General features: G+C 36.7%; 1 protein-coding gene across 1 annotated transcript; it reads right to left on the bottom strand.

Annotated features, from left to right (window-relative positions):
• Positions 1–7,726: 7,726 nt before the first annotated feature.
• On the bottom strand, positions 7,727–18,701 carry gid4 (GID complex subunit 4 homolog). Its single transcript, XM_083566705.1, has 6 exons — positions 18,329–18,701; positions 17,195–17,254; positions 16,228–16,335; positions 14,648–14,749; positions 13,591–13,721; positions 7,727–9,510 (listed from the first exon to the last, which is right to left on the bottom strand). Exons 1-6 carry the CDS (start codon positions 18,515–18,517, stop codon positions 9,447–9,449), a joined length of 654 nt encoding a protein of 217 aa, XP_083422831.1. The 5' UTR covers positions 18,518–18,701; the 3' UTR covers positions 7,727–9,446.
• Between the last annotated feature and the right edge of the window lie 480 nt (positions 18,702–19,181).

The raw sequence follows: 19,181 nt of genomic DNA, 5'->3' as shown, positions 1-19,181 counted from the left end.
AAAAAATCTTACATTTAATGTCTTACATGTATACCTATTTATTACTTTAATGGATAATTCTACACTATTTCTTAAATTTTGATAAATGTTAATACATGAAGTGCATACATTATTGACAGGCAATGCAACTTTATTTGGAAACATTCATATTTATGTGTAAGTTTTGTGTGTAGAAAATTTAATTTTTATATAGTTAGTTTAGTCAACATGTAAATAAACTGTTTCCATAAAAGATTTAAAGGTTTCACCCCCTGAGTGTCTTCTTCTTTTTCTTCTTTTTCTTCTTCTTCTTTTTCTTCTTTTTCTTCTTCTTCTTCTTTTTCTTCTTCTTTTTCTTCTTTTTCTTTTCCTTCTTCTTCTTCTTCTTCTTTTTCTTCTTCTTTTTCTTCTTTTTCTTTTCCTTCTTCTTCTTCTTTTTTTTCTTCTTCTTTTTCTTCTTTTTCTTCTTTTTCCTCTTCCTCTTCTTCTTCTTCTTCTTTTTCTTCTTCTTCTTCTTCTTCTTCTTCTTCTTCTTCTTCTTCTTCTTCTTCTTCTTCTTCTTCTTCTTCTTTCGGCTGCTCCCTTTAGGGGTCGCCACAGCGCATCATCAGTCTCCATACCCTGAGTGTGAATGAAACTATAACAGCCCCATCTAGTGGTCAATTTCAATTTCTGCAAAATACAGACAAATGCTTGCACAAACATGACCAAATAAAACAAATTAAAACGACTGCAAAACAATTGTAATGTAACACATTCCCACTCCCATTATTTAGTTATACAAATCAGTGACATGTATTTGGAGAGAGTAAAGGAACAGCTGGAAACAATTAGGGGTAATTCCATTTCCGTTTGTTTTCAGATGCAGGTCAAATGCAAAAAAAAAACTATCCGGATGCATAATTGCAAAAACTATGCACAATCAACAAATGTACAATATATATTTGCACGATCAGTGCACCTGGTAACCAACATGGAGTCTGTAGGTGGCCGCCAATCAAGTACAGTATATATAATAAAAAATATTCCAGATTTTAATCCCTATTTTTAAATTTTTCATTGCATAAAACATCTTCTTTTTCTTCTTCTTCTTTCGGCTGCTCCCTTTAGGGGTCGCTACAGCAGATCATCCGTCTCAATACCCCCCTGTCCTCTACATCTGCCTCTTTCAATCCAACTACCTGCATGTCTTCCCTCACCACATCCATAAACCCCCTCCTTTGCCTTCCTCTTTTCCTCCTTCCTGCTGCCACATCACCTTGTACTCCTGCCTACTTTTCTCATCACTCTGTCCAACCCCTTTTAGAACCTTTTTCCACTACACTCTTACTAAACTCTTCCTTCAGAATCACCCCTACACCATTTCTCTTTCCATCCTCACTATGAAAGAACAGTTTAAACCCCTTCCAATGTTCTTGGCCTTATTCCCTTTTTACTTGGTCTCCTGAACACACAACATATCTATCTTTCTCCTCTCTATCATATAAGCTACCTCTTTCCCTTTACCAGTCATAGTAGCAACATTTAAAGTACAGACACTATCCTCCACTCTCCTATACTTCTCCTTTCCCTGCCGTCTCTGTAGATGTCTTCCTCCTCTCCTTCTCTTCCTTCGGCCAACAGTAGCCCAAATTTTTACCGATACCCTGTTGGCTAACAATAGCTGTGGCGGTCGTTGGTAACCCGGGCCTCGACCGATCCGGTATAAATGAATGATTTGTGATCCGTATATTTGATTTGTTACATTTTACGCTGGATGCCCTTCCTAACGCAACCCTTCCCATTTATGCGAGCTTTGACCTGGCATTAAGAGTGCACTGGCTTGTGCAACCCTAATGGCTGTAATGTATTGTGTAAAACATCTAGATCACTTTATTCCTTCAGAGACCCACACTTTATATATAGCCACTCTTTGGTTACTATGGTTACTATGAGTAGAAAAGTAGCACAGAATGCACAGCATGCCAAATACTTTAAGGCACATGAGCTACATGCACATGAACAGAAAAAATACCACGTACTGCCAACCAAGAACAGACTCACAGCAGCTAGTCAGATGCAAACAAACAAACAAAAAAAACCCTGAAACCCTAGATTAGGTTTGGCCCATGATGTGGTCTATTGTAGTTTGGCATTTTCTGGTTCAAGATGCTTTTTTCATTGCTATTGTTCTTTTTGTGCAAATAAGATCACATAACACGATAAGGTGCCATGCAAATCATCATAATTACTGTGTAATATCAGGTTTTCTTTGTACAATTACGGCCTGCCAACTTTCCCATAAAAAAGTAAACACATCTTTGAACAATACTTTTTATTTCAATGCAAATGGAACAAAATTCAGATTCAATTCAGATTAAATTCAGATGCTCGGATATCATCCGTGGTGTGAGACGGAAAAAATATCCAGAAAGATAAAAAAAAAGTCCATATTTTTACTCTTTTTAAAAATAAAATTTGGAATGGTAAAAATGGCACCATTCTCTATGGTCACCATATCCATCGGGTCACCATATCACGCATAGTGTACATCACTGTAGCCACTGGTGACTTGATTCGATTCGTTCTATAATACCAACTAAGGAGTACTATACCTCCTCTGAACACACACTGTATCTGTAAGTGCGGTATAAGCTCACGGTTAACGTGCGGTCACTGTGTTGTAACTGTAAGTGCAGTGCGATTAAAAGCATTTCATCGATTGTAAAGACCGAACCCTAGAACGAATCTAATCACATCAACGTGTTGTCCGCGACACAGGTCATGAATTTGGTAAAAATCAGAGAACGGCAGCAAGTCAAAAAAATTTGCATTATCAGTTATTTCAAAATTGTAATGATTCTAATTTGAAAGTTGCATCAAGTGGATGAACAGAACTGTTTCAAGACAACTTTTACACTCGGACAATTAGTCATTATTATGCTTCCACGCATGCGCAGAATCTTACTTCCGGGCTTCTGAGGTTACGAACGTTACAATTAGACGCTATTCATTATGCCAGGGTTGGGCAATTAATTTCTATAGGGGGCCACATGAAAAATCTGAACTGTGTTAGAGGGCCGAACCAATGATAACTTGAAATTAATTCTGCTCAATATTAATTTTCTCCCATTGTAAAAAGCAGTAAATTATATATTTTGATAAGCTGCTAGTAAGTAAAGTAATAAAGCGAGTGAAGCAAGTAATAAACAGTTTAAAACCAAAAAAAAAATGACTGTTTTATTTTATTTTTAACTTGTTAATCTTCACAAATACTAAAAAGGTGTTTTGCAGTATGTTGAAAATAAGCAACTGAACAAAAATCAATACGTGATTTTGATGTTTTCAGTTTAGTTTACTTGTTCAGTGAGAAAAATCCAGTCTGTCTTGGGCTTTAACAAGTGCACTGAAATCTGTCTGAATGTCTGAGGTGGCTATGCGAAGGACAGCTGAGAGGTGATCATCAGTTATAGAGGATCTGTATTTGGATTTAAAAAGTTTTGTAAGAAGCGTTTGTTGAGTTTGCAGCTTGGCTAGCAAAGCCTCCGACTCTATTGCGTGTTCTTCGTCAGATAAGCTCTTATATTTCTCCTTGTGTTTGGTCATGTAGTGGCGATTCAGATTGTAATCCTTAAACACAGCGACTTGTGTACCACAAACTAAGCACACGGCTTTACCTTTGACTTCTGTAAAGAAATATTTAGCAGTCCATGTCTTGTTGAAAACGCGGCATTCGGAATCAACTTTTCTTTTTTTAATATAGGCTGACATTTTTCTTGGGGGGTGGGGGGCAGGGGTAGCTGGCTAGCATCGCCTGTTGCAGACAGACAAAGATACGCGCAGCCATACGCAAATATTGTTATTGTTTTTGAAAATATAAGCAACACAGTTGTATTGCATGCACAGCATAAATACTTGTTCATTTGTGTTTATGACTGACATACCGCGGGCCAGACAGGGATGCCCAAAAGGCCGTATTTGGCCCGCGGGCCGTAAAATGCCCAGGTCTGCCTTATGCAGTACTAAAAGGAAACACCACTTTGGTTGTGCTAATGCCAGCTAAAAACTGAAATCTCTTGTTAGCTGTTTAGGGTTATTAAGTTAATAGTGCAAAGATATTAATAAAGGCATGACATGCCAAGTTGATTTATGTTTCCCTGCTCTAATTATTTTCTATTTCTGCGTTTCATTGACACACAGGATCTTGAATACCGGGCACCACCTAGTGGTTAGAACCAGTATACACCACAGAACCTACACGTTAGCAGTTAGTGTGAGTTTTCTTATGGTTTTGAATGTCAAATGTTTAAGAGTAGACATTGCTGCTCAAAATTTAATTTTTCAACAAAATCTCGACAACCTTTGCCATTTTTTTTCTGTTTATTAATTTAAGTTAGTGTAAGTCAGGAACTTAATAGTTAACCCTAAAACTCAATGCAGTGCTGTTATTCACATCTGAGTGTATTGTGCCAGTCATCAACATTGCATTGGACTTTATAAAGTAATTGAATGATTCTATCTGTTGGACTAATTTTGTTAGAATGCATAGCATTCTGTTAGCTGGCACAGAGAAAAAGTGTAAAGTGATGCAGCCATTCTGAGCCCACAGGATCTCAGTAATTTCTATCCTTTGGGATCATGATGTAATTGTGTCAGCTGAGAGATTTTTACTTTGTTACATTTTTTTAAATTTTTTTATTTTAAATGAAAATCTCTTTCCGAGAAAACAATGATTTCAGTACCTATTTCCTCATATGATGTGGAGTTAAGACTTCAGAAAGCCAATGAATATCAAAGAATAAAAATAAAAATGGTACAACCATGATGCTGGATACAGTAAGATAACTGTGATTACTCATTTAAAACAATCATTATCTAGATGAACTCTACAGAGAACCCGAAGAGAACCACCATCCTGTTGGTTTGGGGAAAGAAACTTTGAAAAACAAAGAGCATCAATTGCGAAGGAAGTGTAAAAGAGAAATGTGCTGGATACTTTTTTATCTCCAAGATGGAGGTGACATTCTTCTCAAGGAGAATGTCACATCCAGTTCAAAATTCGGGATGCTGTTAAATAAATTTGTGAAATATACATACAGAATTTTGTAATTGCACTTTTAATAGCAACTTTTCAAAGCAACACAAGTAGGAGGTGGTCAAATGGAAAAACTGTATGCCCACACTAACAGACACTAACTGGTCTGTTACTTGATTATCTGTAGAATGATATTGTATTATGTGTATTTTTTGTAACTATAAAACTCTTATGTTTAACTAAATAGTGTCATGGCTCACTTGTCGACACTCTATCACCTTTGTTTCTTGGTAGATCCTGGGTGTAATTTCATATAGGAGGTATAGTGGTCTTCGTGCTCTCCCCTTATAAATTCCCTTACAGTATATCATTTGTTTTGAGATTTATTTGTTTATGCATGAATGTTGCACACCTGACCTAAAAACTTTAAAAAGGTCTACCACAGTTCAGTTGTGTTGTCTTTCTTTGATAAAATAGTTTACTGTTATTGTCTATTTCATGTATTTTATAGGACTTTATTAAATTCCAATAATTATTTAAATACAGTGGAACCTCGATACTCGCGGCCTTGACACTTCCGACCTTGATAGTTCGGGAATTTTTATTTGGAATCAGACTTAGAGTAACTTGTGAAATATCTGATAGTTCGCGAGAAGCTGCGAGTGGCTTGAAAGTTCGGAGTAACATTTCAGAACAGAGTTTGTACTAATAAATGACAAAAATGTTTGAAAAACTATTTTATTATTATATTATTCTTATAAAGTAATAAATAAAAAATGTATGACAAGTATTTCACAATTTTTGTTGAGTTTACAGTAAAGTACATGTACAATTGCCCTTGAAAAAGGAACCATCAAAAGGAGAGATTCAAAACCACACGATTTGTTATTTGCGAGGGGTCATAGAACGTAACCCCAGCGAGTATCGAGGTTGCACTGTCTTTCTTTTTCATGTGTCATTTTACAAAAGTGCACTTTGACTTGTACATTGTGCATGCACTAAAAGATGTTTTTAAGGCACTGTATGTTTTAGTTATTTTTTTGTTATTTGTTTTAACAAATTACAAAACACTTTTGTATTGTGGTTAGTTAACCTAAACCTTTTAATGTTCCACTATACTTAATTGATAATTGATTATTTTGTTTTCGAATTTGTTATTTTGCTTTCGGATTTGTTATTTTGTTTTTGGATTTGTTATTTTGCTTTCGGATTTGTTAGTGTTCTCTGATCTGTTCATTTGTTTTGCGATTTGGTAATGTGTTTTGCACTTCTCGGCCACCGTATTAACTATTATGTTCTACATTCTATAATACTCTGTAGCTGAGGAGTACTATACCTCCCCCGAAACACACACACTGTAGCTGTAAATGTTTTTATTGCACCGCATTAATGCAAATGCATTAAGACTGGAAGCGTTTAATCGATTGGAAAGTCAGAAATAAGGAGTTCAGATCTCAGCTGTGGATTTAAGTAAAAAAAAATGCCTGCCCCATGCACGCCTTATACAGAGGTTTTGATATAATAATGGTGATATAATATCCAGAAAGAATAGGAGAACGTCCACATTTTCATTTAAAAATAGTAAATTGTTAGCCTTTTTTCTGTTAGTTTTATTTTAATGTGTAAAACATTGCACCGTTTTCTGATAGAATGAATCTGATCACCAAATTCAAAGTCTCGATTTTTTATTGCATAAAACATCTAGGTCACTTTATTCCTTCAGAGACCCACACATTACATATAACCAGTCTTTGGTTACTATGGTTACTACGAGTAGAAAAGTATCGCAGAATGCACAGCATGCCAAATACTTTAAGGCACATGAGGTATAACAGCAGAATACCACATACTGCTAACCAAGAACAGACTCACAGCAGCTAGACAGATGCAAAGAAAAAACAAAACAAAAAACCCCGAAGCCCTAGATTAGGCTTGGCCCATGATGTGGTCTATTGTAGTTTGACATTTTGTTTTCCAAGATGCTTTTTTCATCGCTATGTTCTTTTTATTTGTGCAAGTTAGATCACATAACACGATGAGGTGCCATGCAAATCATTATAATTACAGTGTAATATCAGAAGTCACACAGAACACAGAGGTTTTTTTGCACAATTACAGCTTACTGACTTTCCCATAAAAAAAAAGGGAGGAAACACATTTCTGAACAGTACTTTTTATTTCAATGCAAATGAAACAAAGCTCATCCTTTTGTACTGCACTTAAACTTCTCCGCGAAATCCAGGGCTCATGTTTAAAAGCAAAGCTTTCTGCACGCAGAAGTCCTCAACGGTGGATGACACTCTAAGCACACAGTCCTGAAAAAGTGTCATTTTCATCTTAATGCACAAGAAGCTTTTAATCTCTTGTATTTTTATATCCATCAATAAAAAGGCTTTTTTTTTTTTTTGTCATTTACATCACAAACTTTTATTATGTACACCACTCTTGGGTCAACATGTCACTTGACACTCCTGCACGGATCCATTTATAAAACAGTCTGAAAACACTTGCAGTCCATCAAGTGAAGCGATCTCGATCAGAAGCTCCTCGTGATACAGTGATCTCAGTGCTCTTAATATGAGTTACAAGTGTGCATGTTGGATTTATTTTCATATCTGAAAGAATATAGTTGCAGGAAGGAGAGGAAAATGGTGTCTTAATACAAAATTGTGATAAATGTATACAAGCCAAGATCTACTGTTTATTCTGTTCAGATCTCGTCTTTGTTCCAAAAAAAAAAAAAAAAAAAAAAACGCCTCAAAACACAAGTAGGACATATAGTGTCGAGTGTGTTACTAACCACAGATTATTGTGACCGCAATTAGATTTCTCTTAGCAATTACCACTCGACATATACACATAATCCAACACGAAACAAAAGCCTGATAACATTATGTCTGTGTTTGTACTATAATCAATTAGTATTTATTTATGTCCTGCAAAAAAAAAAAAACAAGTTTGGAGGTCGTTTTGCCTGATGAGGCATCACAGCTCATGACCGTCTACCATCCTTCATCCCCGCTTACTTGCACTCATCCAAAACAATCTTCCGAATCACTTATAAAACCACTATATACAAACAGTTGATGTTTAAGGCAAAGGGTTCGACTAAAGCTTAAGAGGTCTGAGCTGTAGTATTCCACAATGGTATTTAGTTCTTACCACACAGAATGGTTCTGTTTACATCTAACTTTCTCTACTTCAATTGTCTTTGAAGTATTTTTATTTTTTTTGTGCATTTCTTGAGCTCAAAGAACAGAACAACATCGAGAAATATTATATTTGTCATTCAGGAAAACCCCTGGCCTGATCCCTGACAGCTATTTAGTAGAAAACCTTTCTTTATTTGCTATTCAAGCTGTTGCCCACTTGCCCAACCAACGATATTCAACTTGAACTCCAAACATCAGAAATTTCCAGACATTCAGGATAATAAATCATCCCATCCATCCAAACTGATACGCCAATTATCATCAAAGTGCTTACCAATCAATACTCTTTTGGTTGTGATTACTATGTGAAAAATGCTACCTGTGGTACTGTAAATAAATATGTGGGAAATGTTGGTGAGCTAAGTTTTTTTTTAATGTTGCATAGCAAAATGGAGAAAATATTAGTCACATTAGCTTTTCTCAAAAGCTGCTCATCCCTGACACAAAAAGAAAACCTGCTCACGCTAAGCAGCTTATGTCTAGCACTGTGGGATATAAAATACCTTTTTCCAAAACATCTGAATCAGATTTGTTAGAAAATATATAATTATATTCAATCTCTCTAAGAAGCAAAAGCACATCTCTGTTGTAAGCCGTCTCCGTGGAGACGCTTCTTATATTCTTCCCACCTCGGAAACCACAGACTTCCCATGCCCAAGTCACTCGAAGGTGTCGTGAACACGTCCACCTTACAATTCCATTTCTCTCCAAGACATCCTACATACTTTCATACTGTCTGATTGGAAAGAATTTAGCTACGTGTGTATAGTAATCTGTATCTATATTGGTCTGGTCTAATGATCCAGTTTGACCTGGCGAGAAAAAAAAGATAATAAAATGATTAGCTTTCTCGGTGGAAAAAAAAAACCTAATGGGGTTTTTTAAATTTCAAAACATAGACTAAAAAAATGTAAGAATTTAAGATGGCAGAAGGACAGAAGAAGGCTTTAAAAACCTGAAGGCAAAATGATGTTGGGGAAAAAATAAAAAAAAAAGAAATTCTGTTGTAAATCTTTCATCAAGATCCGCTTGTGGCCTGTGAAGACTTCTTTCATCCGCATGTCGGTCTTTGTCATCCACTCTGTTATGTGAGAAAATGACCGAATACTTGGCATGTTTAGGCAGTTCTGTATCGTTTCCTTAAGTCCAGTGTTTTTTTTTTGTTTGTTTGTTTGTTTGCTTTTTGTTTTTAATCTCTGTCCAAAGTTTTACCCACTTCTGGCCTTGAGAGGGTTTTAATGTCACCGGAACTCGTAGATGGGTGCACTGTGTTCACGAACATGGGTGAGGTTTAGGGACTGGTACCTGAAAAGCAATGCACAAAAGATGGTAAGGTCACAAAAGCAGGATAAGGAAAAGAAGAAACTATTGATTCTTGAACATCGGAATTAAAGAACAGTTATAAGAATAGGCTTTCAAAGGTAAAGAGTGATCAATATACAAATTCATTCTTGGCTTCCAAACATTATCAATCTAATAGATCAAATATTTTCGACCCATCAACGATCAGTGGCAACAGTGGTTGTTCGAACAAAAATGATTGTTAAAAAGAAACACATAATGGTATGAAGAAGTGAGGCTGGGGCTGATTTCTTTCTAGCACAGATTGTAGATTCATTCAACCGATCAATGGTGGATGAAATATGACATTCCCGAACTTAAAAGTACAAACACTGTGCTTAACTAAAAAGAACCCCTTTTTTATTTCTATTCAAGTAAAAGAACTTGCATTACGAATGTATTTTAGTATTAAAGGTGAAAGTATTATAAAAGTGGAAACTCTAAAGTTCTCTCAGGTAGAAAGTTCTAATGTTCCAGACATTCAGCGAGGGCACACATACGCCACACAAACTCTTGTGAAAATCATGAGGTCACGGTTGTAGTCGTGCAACAGGTTCACCTTTTACACAATTAATACTTTTACTTTAAACTGGCATGTTTTTCTGGAATGAAGTGGAGTAAAAAAAAATTCTTATAAAAAGAGCTCATGCATTCAGATGGAGTACATTTTTATTTGCTCTAACTGTACCTTAAATTTATATTTTTCAAGATTTTAATACATAGATTGTAACGGATATAAATATAGATTTCAATCAAAATATCTCCCGTCGTTATTCATAATTTTATATTCATTTTATTATTTTACACTCTTAAAATTATTCTTTTAATATTTATTTATTTTGAGATGTCAACGTTTCTACAGTTATATGTTCATCTTTTTAGTGGTTGTTTTGTGTGTTAAATATGGTACGTGGCTCCTTTAAGAATTATGTTACGGGTCTGTTTCCGTCAGAGGTCACTGCTGGAATATATATATATATTCCAGCAGTGACCTCTGACGGAAACAGACCCGTAACATAATTCTATTAATTCATAATTCTAATTCTAATAATTTATTTATTTTTTTAAATGGTCAAACAAATAATATTAATATATATTTTTTTCTGTGTATATATATATATATATATATATATATATATATATATATATATATATATATATATATATATATATATATATATAGAGTGAGGAAAATAAGTATTTGAACACCCTGCTATTTTGCAAGTTCTCCCACTTAGAATCATGAAGGGGTCTGAAATTGTCATCGTAGGTGCATGTCCACTGTGAGAGACATAATCTAAAAAAAAAAAAATTTTAAACTATTGATTTGTATGAAACAGCTGCAAATAAGTATTTAAACACTATCTATCAGCTAGAATTCTGACCCTCAAAGACCTGTTAGTCTGCCTTTAAAATGTCCACCTCCACTACATTTATTATCCTAAATTAGATGCACCTGTTTGAGGTTGTTAGCTGCATAAAGACACCTGTCCACCCCATACAATCAGTAAGAATCCAACTACTAACATGGCCAAGACCAAAGAGCTGTCCAAAGACACTAGAGACAAAATTGTACACCTCCACAAGGCTGGAAAGGGCTACGGGGAAATTGCCAAGCAGCTTGGTGAAAAAAGGTCCACTGTTGGAGCAATCATTAGAAAATGGAAGAAGCTAAACATGACTGTCAATCTCCCTCAGACTGGGGCTCCATGCAAGATCTCACCTCGTGGGGTCTCAATGATCCTAAGGAAGGTGAGAAATCAGCCCAGAACTACACGGGAGGAGCTGGTCAATGACCTGAAAAGAGCTGGGACCACCGTTTACAAGATTACTGTTGATAATACACTAAGACGTCATGGTTTGAAATCATGCATGGCACGGAAGGTTCCCCTGCTTAAACCAGCACATGTCCAGGCACATCTTAAGTTTGCCAATGACCATTTGGATGATCCAGAGGAGTCATGGGAGAAAGTCATGTGGTCAGATGAGACCAAAATAGATCTTTTGGGTCATAATTCCACTAAACGTGTTTGGAGGAAGAAGAATGATGAGTACCATCCAAAGAACACCATCCCTACTGTGAAGCATGGGGGTGGTAGCATCATGCTTTGGGGGTGTTTTTCTGCACATGGGACAGGGCGACTGCACTGTATTAAGGAGAGGATGACCGGGGCCATGTATTGCGAGATTTTGGGGAACAACCTCCTTCCCTCAGTTAGAGCATTGAAGATGGGTCGAGGCTGGGTCTTCCAACATGACAATGACCTAAAGCACACAGCCAGGATAACCAAGGAATGGCTCTGTAAGAAGCATATTAAGGTTCTGGCATGGCCTAGCCAGTCTCCAGACCTAAACCCAATAGAGAATCTTTGGAGGGAGCTCAAACTTCGTGTTTCTCAGCGACAGGCCAGAAACCTGACTGATCTAGAGAAGATCTGTGTGGAGGAGTGGGCCAAAATCCCTCCTGCAGTGTGTGCAAACCTGGTGATAAACTACAGGAAACGTTTGACCTCTGTAAATGCAAACAAAGGCTACTGTACCAAATATTAACATTGACTTTCTCAGGTGTTCAAATACTTATTTGCAGCTGTATCATACAAATAAATAGTTAAAAAAATCATACATTGTGATTTCTGTATTTTTTCTTTTTTTTAGATTATGTCTCTCACAGTGGACATGCACCTACGATGACAATTTCAGACCCCTCCATGATTTCTAAGTGGGAGAACTTGCAAAATAGCAGGGTGTTAAAATACTTATTTTCCTCACTATATATATATATATATATATATATATTATATATATATATATATATATATATATATATATATATATACATACACACACACACACACACACACACACACACACACACACACACACACACACACACACACACACACACACACACACACACACACACACACACACACACAAATGCCTTAATTGCGCGTTAATAAAATGAGAGCTGTTAAAAATTAATTTGCGTTAACACGTTATTAACGCATACATTCTGACAGCCCTAGTAAAAAATACTTTGCTACTGTCCACCATGGCCCAACAGTCAGTGTAACAACCTCTAGATTTGCTCTCCATTTCTGGAGTTTTGATATTTGTCCTACACATTATCATCAGCAGTGGCTGAAAAGACAACACAGTTTTTAATTATATTGATGCTTGTGATATATTGCGTTGCTCAACCCTGTTTCATTTTTATCCTATTTATAGACAGATTTGAAACCCTCACGTAGATCACTAGCCGTTACACCAATTTGGGAAATTCAGATTTTGATCTATAAAGATTGTATATATTTATCAATATATATGGGATGAAAATAAATGTTGAAATCTGCTCAACTAATGCAGTCGCTCTCATTATACGTAACATATCGGGCCAAATCAAAGGTCAAGACAACCACAAGACAACTTTGTCCCACAAGCCCTAGTTTGGGGTTCTCTGTTATAGATCAAAATACTTTTCTACCTGTCCTGGAATGTATAACGTTTTTGTATGAAGTTTTTTTCCCCCCATAGTGAAACACTGCTCATTATGATCACTAATTACAGCTGCACACTACAGATGCACTAGATGGAGATTAGGCTGGAAATGATGCTTCTGCATTTTTTTCACTGCATCTGTGAATGTCTGTAATTAGCATTTCAATTACAAGCTTCTGCACTGCTATGAATCAAAAATAGCTACGCTATTCATCCCGTAAAAGAAATTGGCTTGCTACAGCCATTAAACCAAGCACAATGTGTGAGAAATGAGCAGCTCATACAGATACACAAGCCCCAGTTAAATTAACAACACATATACATACTGTAAATAAGAAGAATCGATATCCATTGTTATTATATGGCATAATGCAAACGTCTAAACGCATGTCATTAAGTACTGCACAATATAATGGCCAGGTGCTGCTCAAGACATATGTGTGAAAAAAGGAATTAAATCAATATTTTTCCTTTCTAGTAAAAACTGTGCCACCTATGACAGTCATCTAGAACAGTACAAGAATTCTGGTCAAGTTTAAAGCATACCATTCAGAGCTTCTGTGGTAGTAGAAACCCTCGATGGTAGCTGTGGATTTCTGGAAGCAGATGTAGTAAAAACCGGCAAAGGAAGCGCCACTGATGTCTTTGATTGTGTGGTCTGGGACGAGAAACTGCTCCTGTATAAGAGTGGGAGTGGATTTAGAATACAATCATCTTCCTTTGTAAGGGTTACATAAAAAATATGCTTCTCAGTGTAATTTAAATCAAGAACATTATCGATTCTTCATTTTGCCATTGTACTCCATCGCCAAGAAACGGAGCCCTTTTACTCATCCCTATTTGCTGTGACTAATCGCAGTTTTACTCACACCAAAAAAAAAAAATTATAATAATAAAATAAAATCACGATGTAATGATAAAATGACCCAAAATGTCTACCTGTAGCAAAAAAAAATTAAATCTATCTAAACAAACATGTATAACATACGGAAACATAAATTCAGAATTATCAAATAAACAAGAACTGAATGTATGAATTGAAAATTCTTAATGGGTTTATTTTCCCAAAGCTTTTAAAAGTGCAATACAAATACATTTGTAACTGAATTGAAATTAAAAGTTGTCATGTCCGCTGTTCAGTCTTCCTTGCCTACACATTACAGATCATTCGTTGCCATCGACTCAAAGAGTTCTTACAATTTACTATTAGCAGAACAACAAAAATATTGGTCATGACTAATTATTTCTCGGATCCATTTAACTTCAGGAGGACACCTGTCGTATGCTCTTTTAAGCATTTACAGTTAAAGCATTTGGCAGCTGCCCTTATCCAGAAAGCCTGTTGCATTACTAACACATCGGTATCTGTAAAAGCATATTAATGCTAAAATAATGTACGAATTTGCAATATACACATTTTATATCTCACACTATGGCTCACAAAAACCCTAAGAAAGCACCGTGATCCCAATTCTGAGCAAAACAATCATTTTGATCTTGCTTCATTAAGAAACATGAGCTGCTACTCCCTACTCAATACTCAGTGTAGGTTATTAGCATATTACCCACACCACAAGCCATGCAGCAGTCTAAACAAACATACCTTCCACCTCATGAAGACAAAGTCGCTGTTCTTGAGTTCTTCGTAGTCAAAGTCGTCCGAGTTAAAGCTTTTTGCATACTGATAAAATGCTTGGAACTTGCCCTGTAGATATTCAAAGAAAATCTGGCACATTAACATGCAATTCTTCAATTCACATAATTACAAGAAGAATGCTACATTTTTCAACCTATTACATATGAAGTGTTTACACACAATTATCAGTCCTGACAAAACCACAATAAAACCGGGAGGTTGTAGCTCAGTGGTTAATGCCTTGGTCTTTGGATTTGAAGGTCACAGGTTCAAATCCCCAAACCACCATGCTGCCATGACTGGGCCCTTGAGCAAGGCCCTAAACCATAGATTAAGGGAGTCTGCCAAATTCCATAAATGTAAAACCTGTTCAATCTAAACTGACATATTAGGGTACATGCTAGGCCATTTTTATAAATTATTTTGGCAAAAGCAGATGTTAATTTAGTTTTAAAGCCATGGGAATGTTTTTTTTTTTTCTTTTTCAAAGGGAACAATTTGTGCCTGTGTTAGAACTTGGATATGTAAATACAGAAGTGCTTCGGTTTCAGTATCAGAAAGGAAAGCTCCATCAACATTTATTTACTGTTATAATCCTCTGTGTTAATTGTTCATGATTATTCACAGAAATCAAAAATTGCTCTTGGACATCCATTATAGAGGAGCTTTGAGTGTTAGTTTTGTCTGCTGTTGCTGAAATTAAATTGTTGTACATGGAAATCCCACATACACTACAAATGTACACTACGAGTATAGAGAACAATGATTAGGGTTAGTTCAGGTCAGCCAAATGTCTTAACACATGAGATTACACTAAATATGTATTTTTAACTGTCTTAAAAGACATATGGATTACCTTTTTGAAAATAGGGTTTTGTGTGTATATAGCGTATTACTAAATTCAAATGTATTTTAATGAGTACTTTTTATTTTTAAAGAAGTCTAACAATTCTATTTGATTTTCTGAATATTTTACAAAATGACAACCAAAAATCCTTTTAGATTGCTCAGGCCATGCAAATAAATGTGTATTTTAAGTGCAAAAAAATCTGTTCAAATAATGCTGCAGTAGTAAATTATGCACCATTCCAACTACTGATTGCAATTGTAACCGAATCAGCAAATGACAGAATTAGCATTCCATTATGACAAAAAAATCAAGGAAGTGGATCATGTGTGCTCTACTGTCTTTACGGTTACGTGATGCGGTTAGGCAAAGCCCCGCATCACTCCATATTTGCTTGAGGAGAAACAATGGCGTCTGTCGCCTGAAAGTCGGCAGCTCTCAGTGAAAATGAACAGCTTCTTTTTGAGAATATTAGAAATGTGTACAAATATACCAGAAACACGATCAAGAATTTATGTTATACAATCGATTTACATTCGTGGCACAACTGTTTGAATTCAGTCGTGTTCGAAGATTGAGTGCACTCTGTATGCGAGTAAGATTGTTAAGCATGCTTCTGAATCAATACAGCAGCTTTTAAAGTGTTTGGCAAAGAGAATAAACAGCACTAATAAACGTTGCATACATATACGTTCATTACCCAGTGCTTGCGATCAACATCCTCATCTGCGTCCCACTTCCTGGTTAGAAAAGGACGTTTCTGACTGATGATCTCACCAGCAAAGAAAGTAGTCAGGGTGGGATATTCCTAAAGAGAGAGAAACAAACAGGGATTCATTCACAGAGCCAAAATCCATTTACTTAATGTGACCATATGGCCACAACCTTAGGCATGACATACTGAAAATGTAAGTAAATATTTAATGTAAGTGTAACAACAAACTTCCTGTCAGGGCTACTAGGTATTTTGTCTACAACTATGCTCAACAAAACCAGAGTAGGAAAATTAACTCTACTACAGTCTACATCATCACATCCCCAGTACTTAATATACACTTTGTTTCCATGAGTTTGTAACATCGCAACCAAAATACATAAAGTGGGCACGTACACTAAACCTTTTACTTTCCTGCCCCAACACACACAACCACCCCACCACCCCAAATGCAAAAGCTCAATGCAATGCCAAATGCTCCTTATCTGTACTTTTTAGTGCTCGATTAATTTCTGTACGTACTTGTGCTTTAACTGAGTCATTTTTCAGTTATTTAACTACATCAGCATTAATCTCTAATCTAAAAAGATTCCATTTTGTACAGTCTTCAAAAACGCCAATGTTTCTGTGTGAAACCCTTCAACACAAACCATTTACATAAAACAATTATGAGGAAAAAGGTGATAGATGATTAGATGATGGCTGCAGCACACACTGTGCTAAACCTCTCCAGCCAATGTCCTTTAATTGAAAACTTTTTTTTTTCTAAAAAGGTACTGGATCCAATACCTACTTAAGAGTCTGAAGTGCTAGTTATGCATGTCTTGATTTGTGAACCACAACAGGAAGTGAATCAAACCCAAATTCATACAAACCTCCATGTAAACACAGTAAAAGCAGACGTGTACTCAAAAAACGCTTGGGTAATTAGGATGTGAAGAGGTCGCCTCACCTCAGTCAGCCCCTTGATCTTGAGGTATCCGCACAAGTATGAGTCCTCCATTGTGACATGCTACAAATAAGAGAGGGAAGAAAAACATAAAAGGGGATCTATAGCTACAACTACACTGCAATTTCCTAGGCTTTTCACATGATTGTTTTCCATGTGACATATCACAGCCATTCTGCAATGACTAGAAACAAAAAAAAAACATAACACTCCAAAAAAACTAGATTAAATGACGCAAAAAAAAAAAAAAGCCCTCGTATTTGGTGGCTCGTTTGGTTTTGACCGAGCGTACATCAGTGCACATCGGATCTGTACTGTACTTCATTTGATAAAATAAGCCTCAAATTGTTGTTTCTTTTGGTTGGTCACGTTGTCAATGAATCAAACCTGTCTGAACCGATCTAGGGAAAGTAGCCATAATGACCCGAATCTCAATTAAACAAGCCAAATTGAGTTGTGAGGTGTGTGGTCAGAAAAGACATCTGTCCTACATGATGGAAAAACCCTTCGGGTTACTTCAGCCTGCAGTATGAATGAAGCCCATTGCATGAATCACCATAATGTTGCTATAAAGGCCCAAACATACCAAATTGGGTATGAAGAGCTGTGTTTAAACTGCGATTAAATGAATGACAGATCTGTGTTATATGATGGGAAAAACCTTCTGATTAGGGTCACTTCTGCCTACAGTATGAACGAATCTGACTGCATGCATCGCGCAGCTCCTTGGCACAATTTCGCACTTTCGTCATGGAGTCTAAAACGTGAGCCCAGGCGATAACGTGTCGAAAAAACGCCACTTGTGTAATCGGCCATGTTTAATCAATTCTCGAACATCTGACCTGCTCTAGGGCCATACAGTCCAGAAAGTGTGCGTCTTAGGACACACAGCTCGGTGTCTCAATCACAACACATACCACACTGGGCTCTGTCAGCTAACTATCATCTTAACCAGCTAGTTATTTATTTTAACCAGGGACATGAGACATTCCAGCTCTCTGGCCAGAAATGTCAGATGTCAGCTGCTAACAAGTGGCGACTTCAACTACCTGCGTTTTAGTGGTTACGAAATAAAACTAGCCAGACCACATGAGCGATAGAGGACACGCGAAGTTATAATCACTGAGCCACAGATACCTGTAGGACCACCTCGACGTCGTACGAGTTGCCTTTGCTCTTCTGGTGTCCGCGGAACTGAGAGCCGCTGTACAGGAGCGATGTGGCCACGCCAGGCTGCTGCGTGTTGATCGGGGGCGGCGGAACTAGAGAGGCCGAGGACACGCAGGCCGATGCTGAACCGGGACAGCGCTCGGTACGAACCGGCATGGCTTTTCTGTATTTTTCTTTTCTTTTGACCGCTTCAGCGGGGTGAACCCCGACCCAGAGTCACGAATCGAATTCAACAAGATGTAGAAAAGTGAGACATGAGGCGGTTTGGGGTGTTAAATCCAAAAGCTCCGATCCGCTCCTGACAGACGCGCCTTCGCTCGTACGGCATCTATCAAGGAATGGGGTCGTTAAAAACGCAACATCGCTCCTGATTGGACGTCGTAGTGTCACGTGTTAGAGAAACGCGACGCTGATTCGTCGTTTGAAGGACAGTGCGATGGGAGTTGTAGTAGAGTCCGGAAATACAGACTGTATAAAATTATAGCGTCTCTCTATGAGCATGTGATGGGTTCAAATAGTTTAGGGTTAGGGATACGAAGAGGTAGTGCGGTGTTTGCCCAGCAAAACATCTCTCTAACTTAATCAATACGCTTTTGGTTTTTCGTTTAAGTATAAGTTTCATTATGGTTCACAAAATTCCCGATTGGTTCTCAATATTTTAATAACAGCTTGCTTTTAAACATGATTTATTAAAATCAAACTAACCTTGTGCAAACATGCACTATAACATATTGCCAAATATATTATTATTATTATTATTATTATTATTATTATTATTATTATTATTATTATTATTATTATTTAATAGTTTGTATAGGAA

This window comes from Silurus aristotelis (assembly GCF_946808225.1).
Source record: "Silurus aristotelis genome assembly, chromosome: 17".
Classification (NCBI taxonomy): Eukaryota; Metazoa; Chordata; class Actinopteri; order Siluriformes; family Siluridae; genus Silurus; species Silurus aristotelis.
Note: the sequence above shows the minus strand (reverse complement) of the source record. Positions and strands in the feature narration are given on the sequence as shown.

Bases quoted from the DNA above. Each gene is read 5' to 3' on its own strand.
- gid4 (XM_083566705.1), bottom strand. From the start codon at position 18,517: ATGCCGGTTCGTACCGAGCGCTGTCCCGGTTCAGCATCGGCCTGCGTG. The intron at 17,255-18,328 runs GTATCTGTGGCT...TCTTATTTGTAG, and splicing joins ACGTCGAGGTGGTCCTACAG to CATGTCACAATGGAGGACTC. The intron at 9,511-13,590 runs GTATGCTTTAAA...ATTGCTTTTCAG, and splicing joins TACCACAGAAGCTCTGAATG to GTACCAGTCCCTAAACCTCA.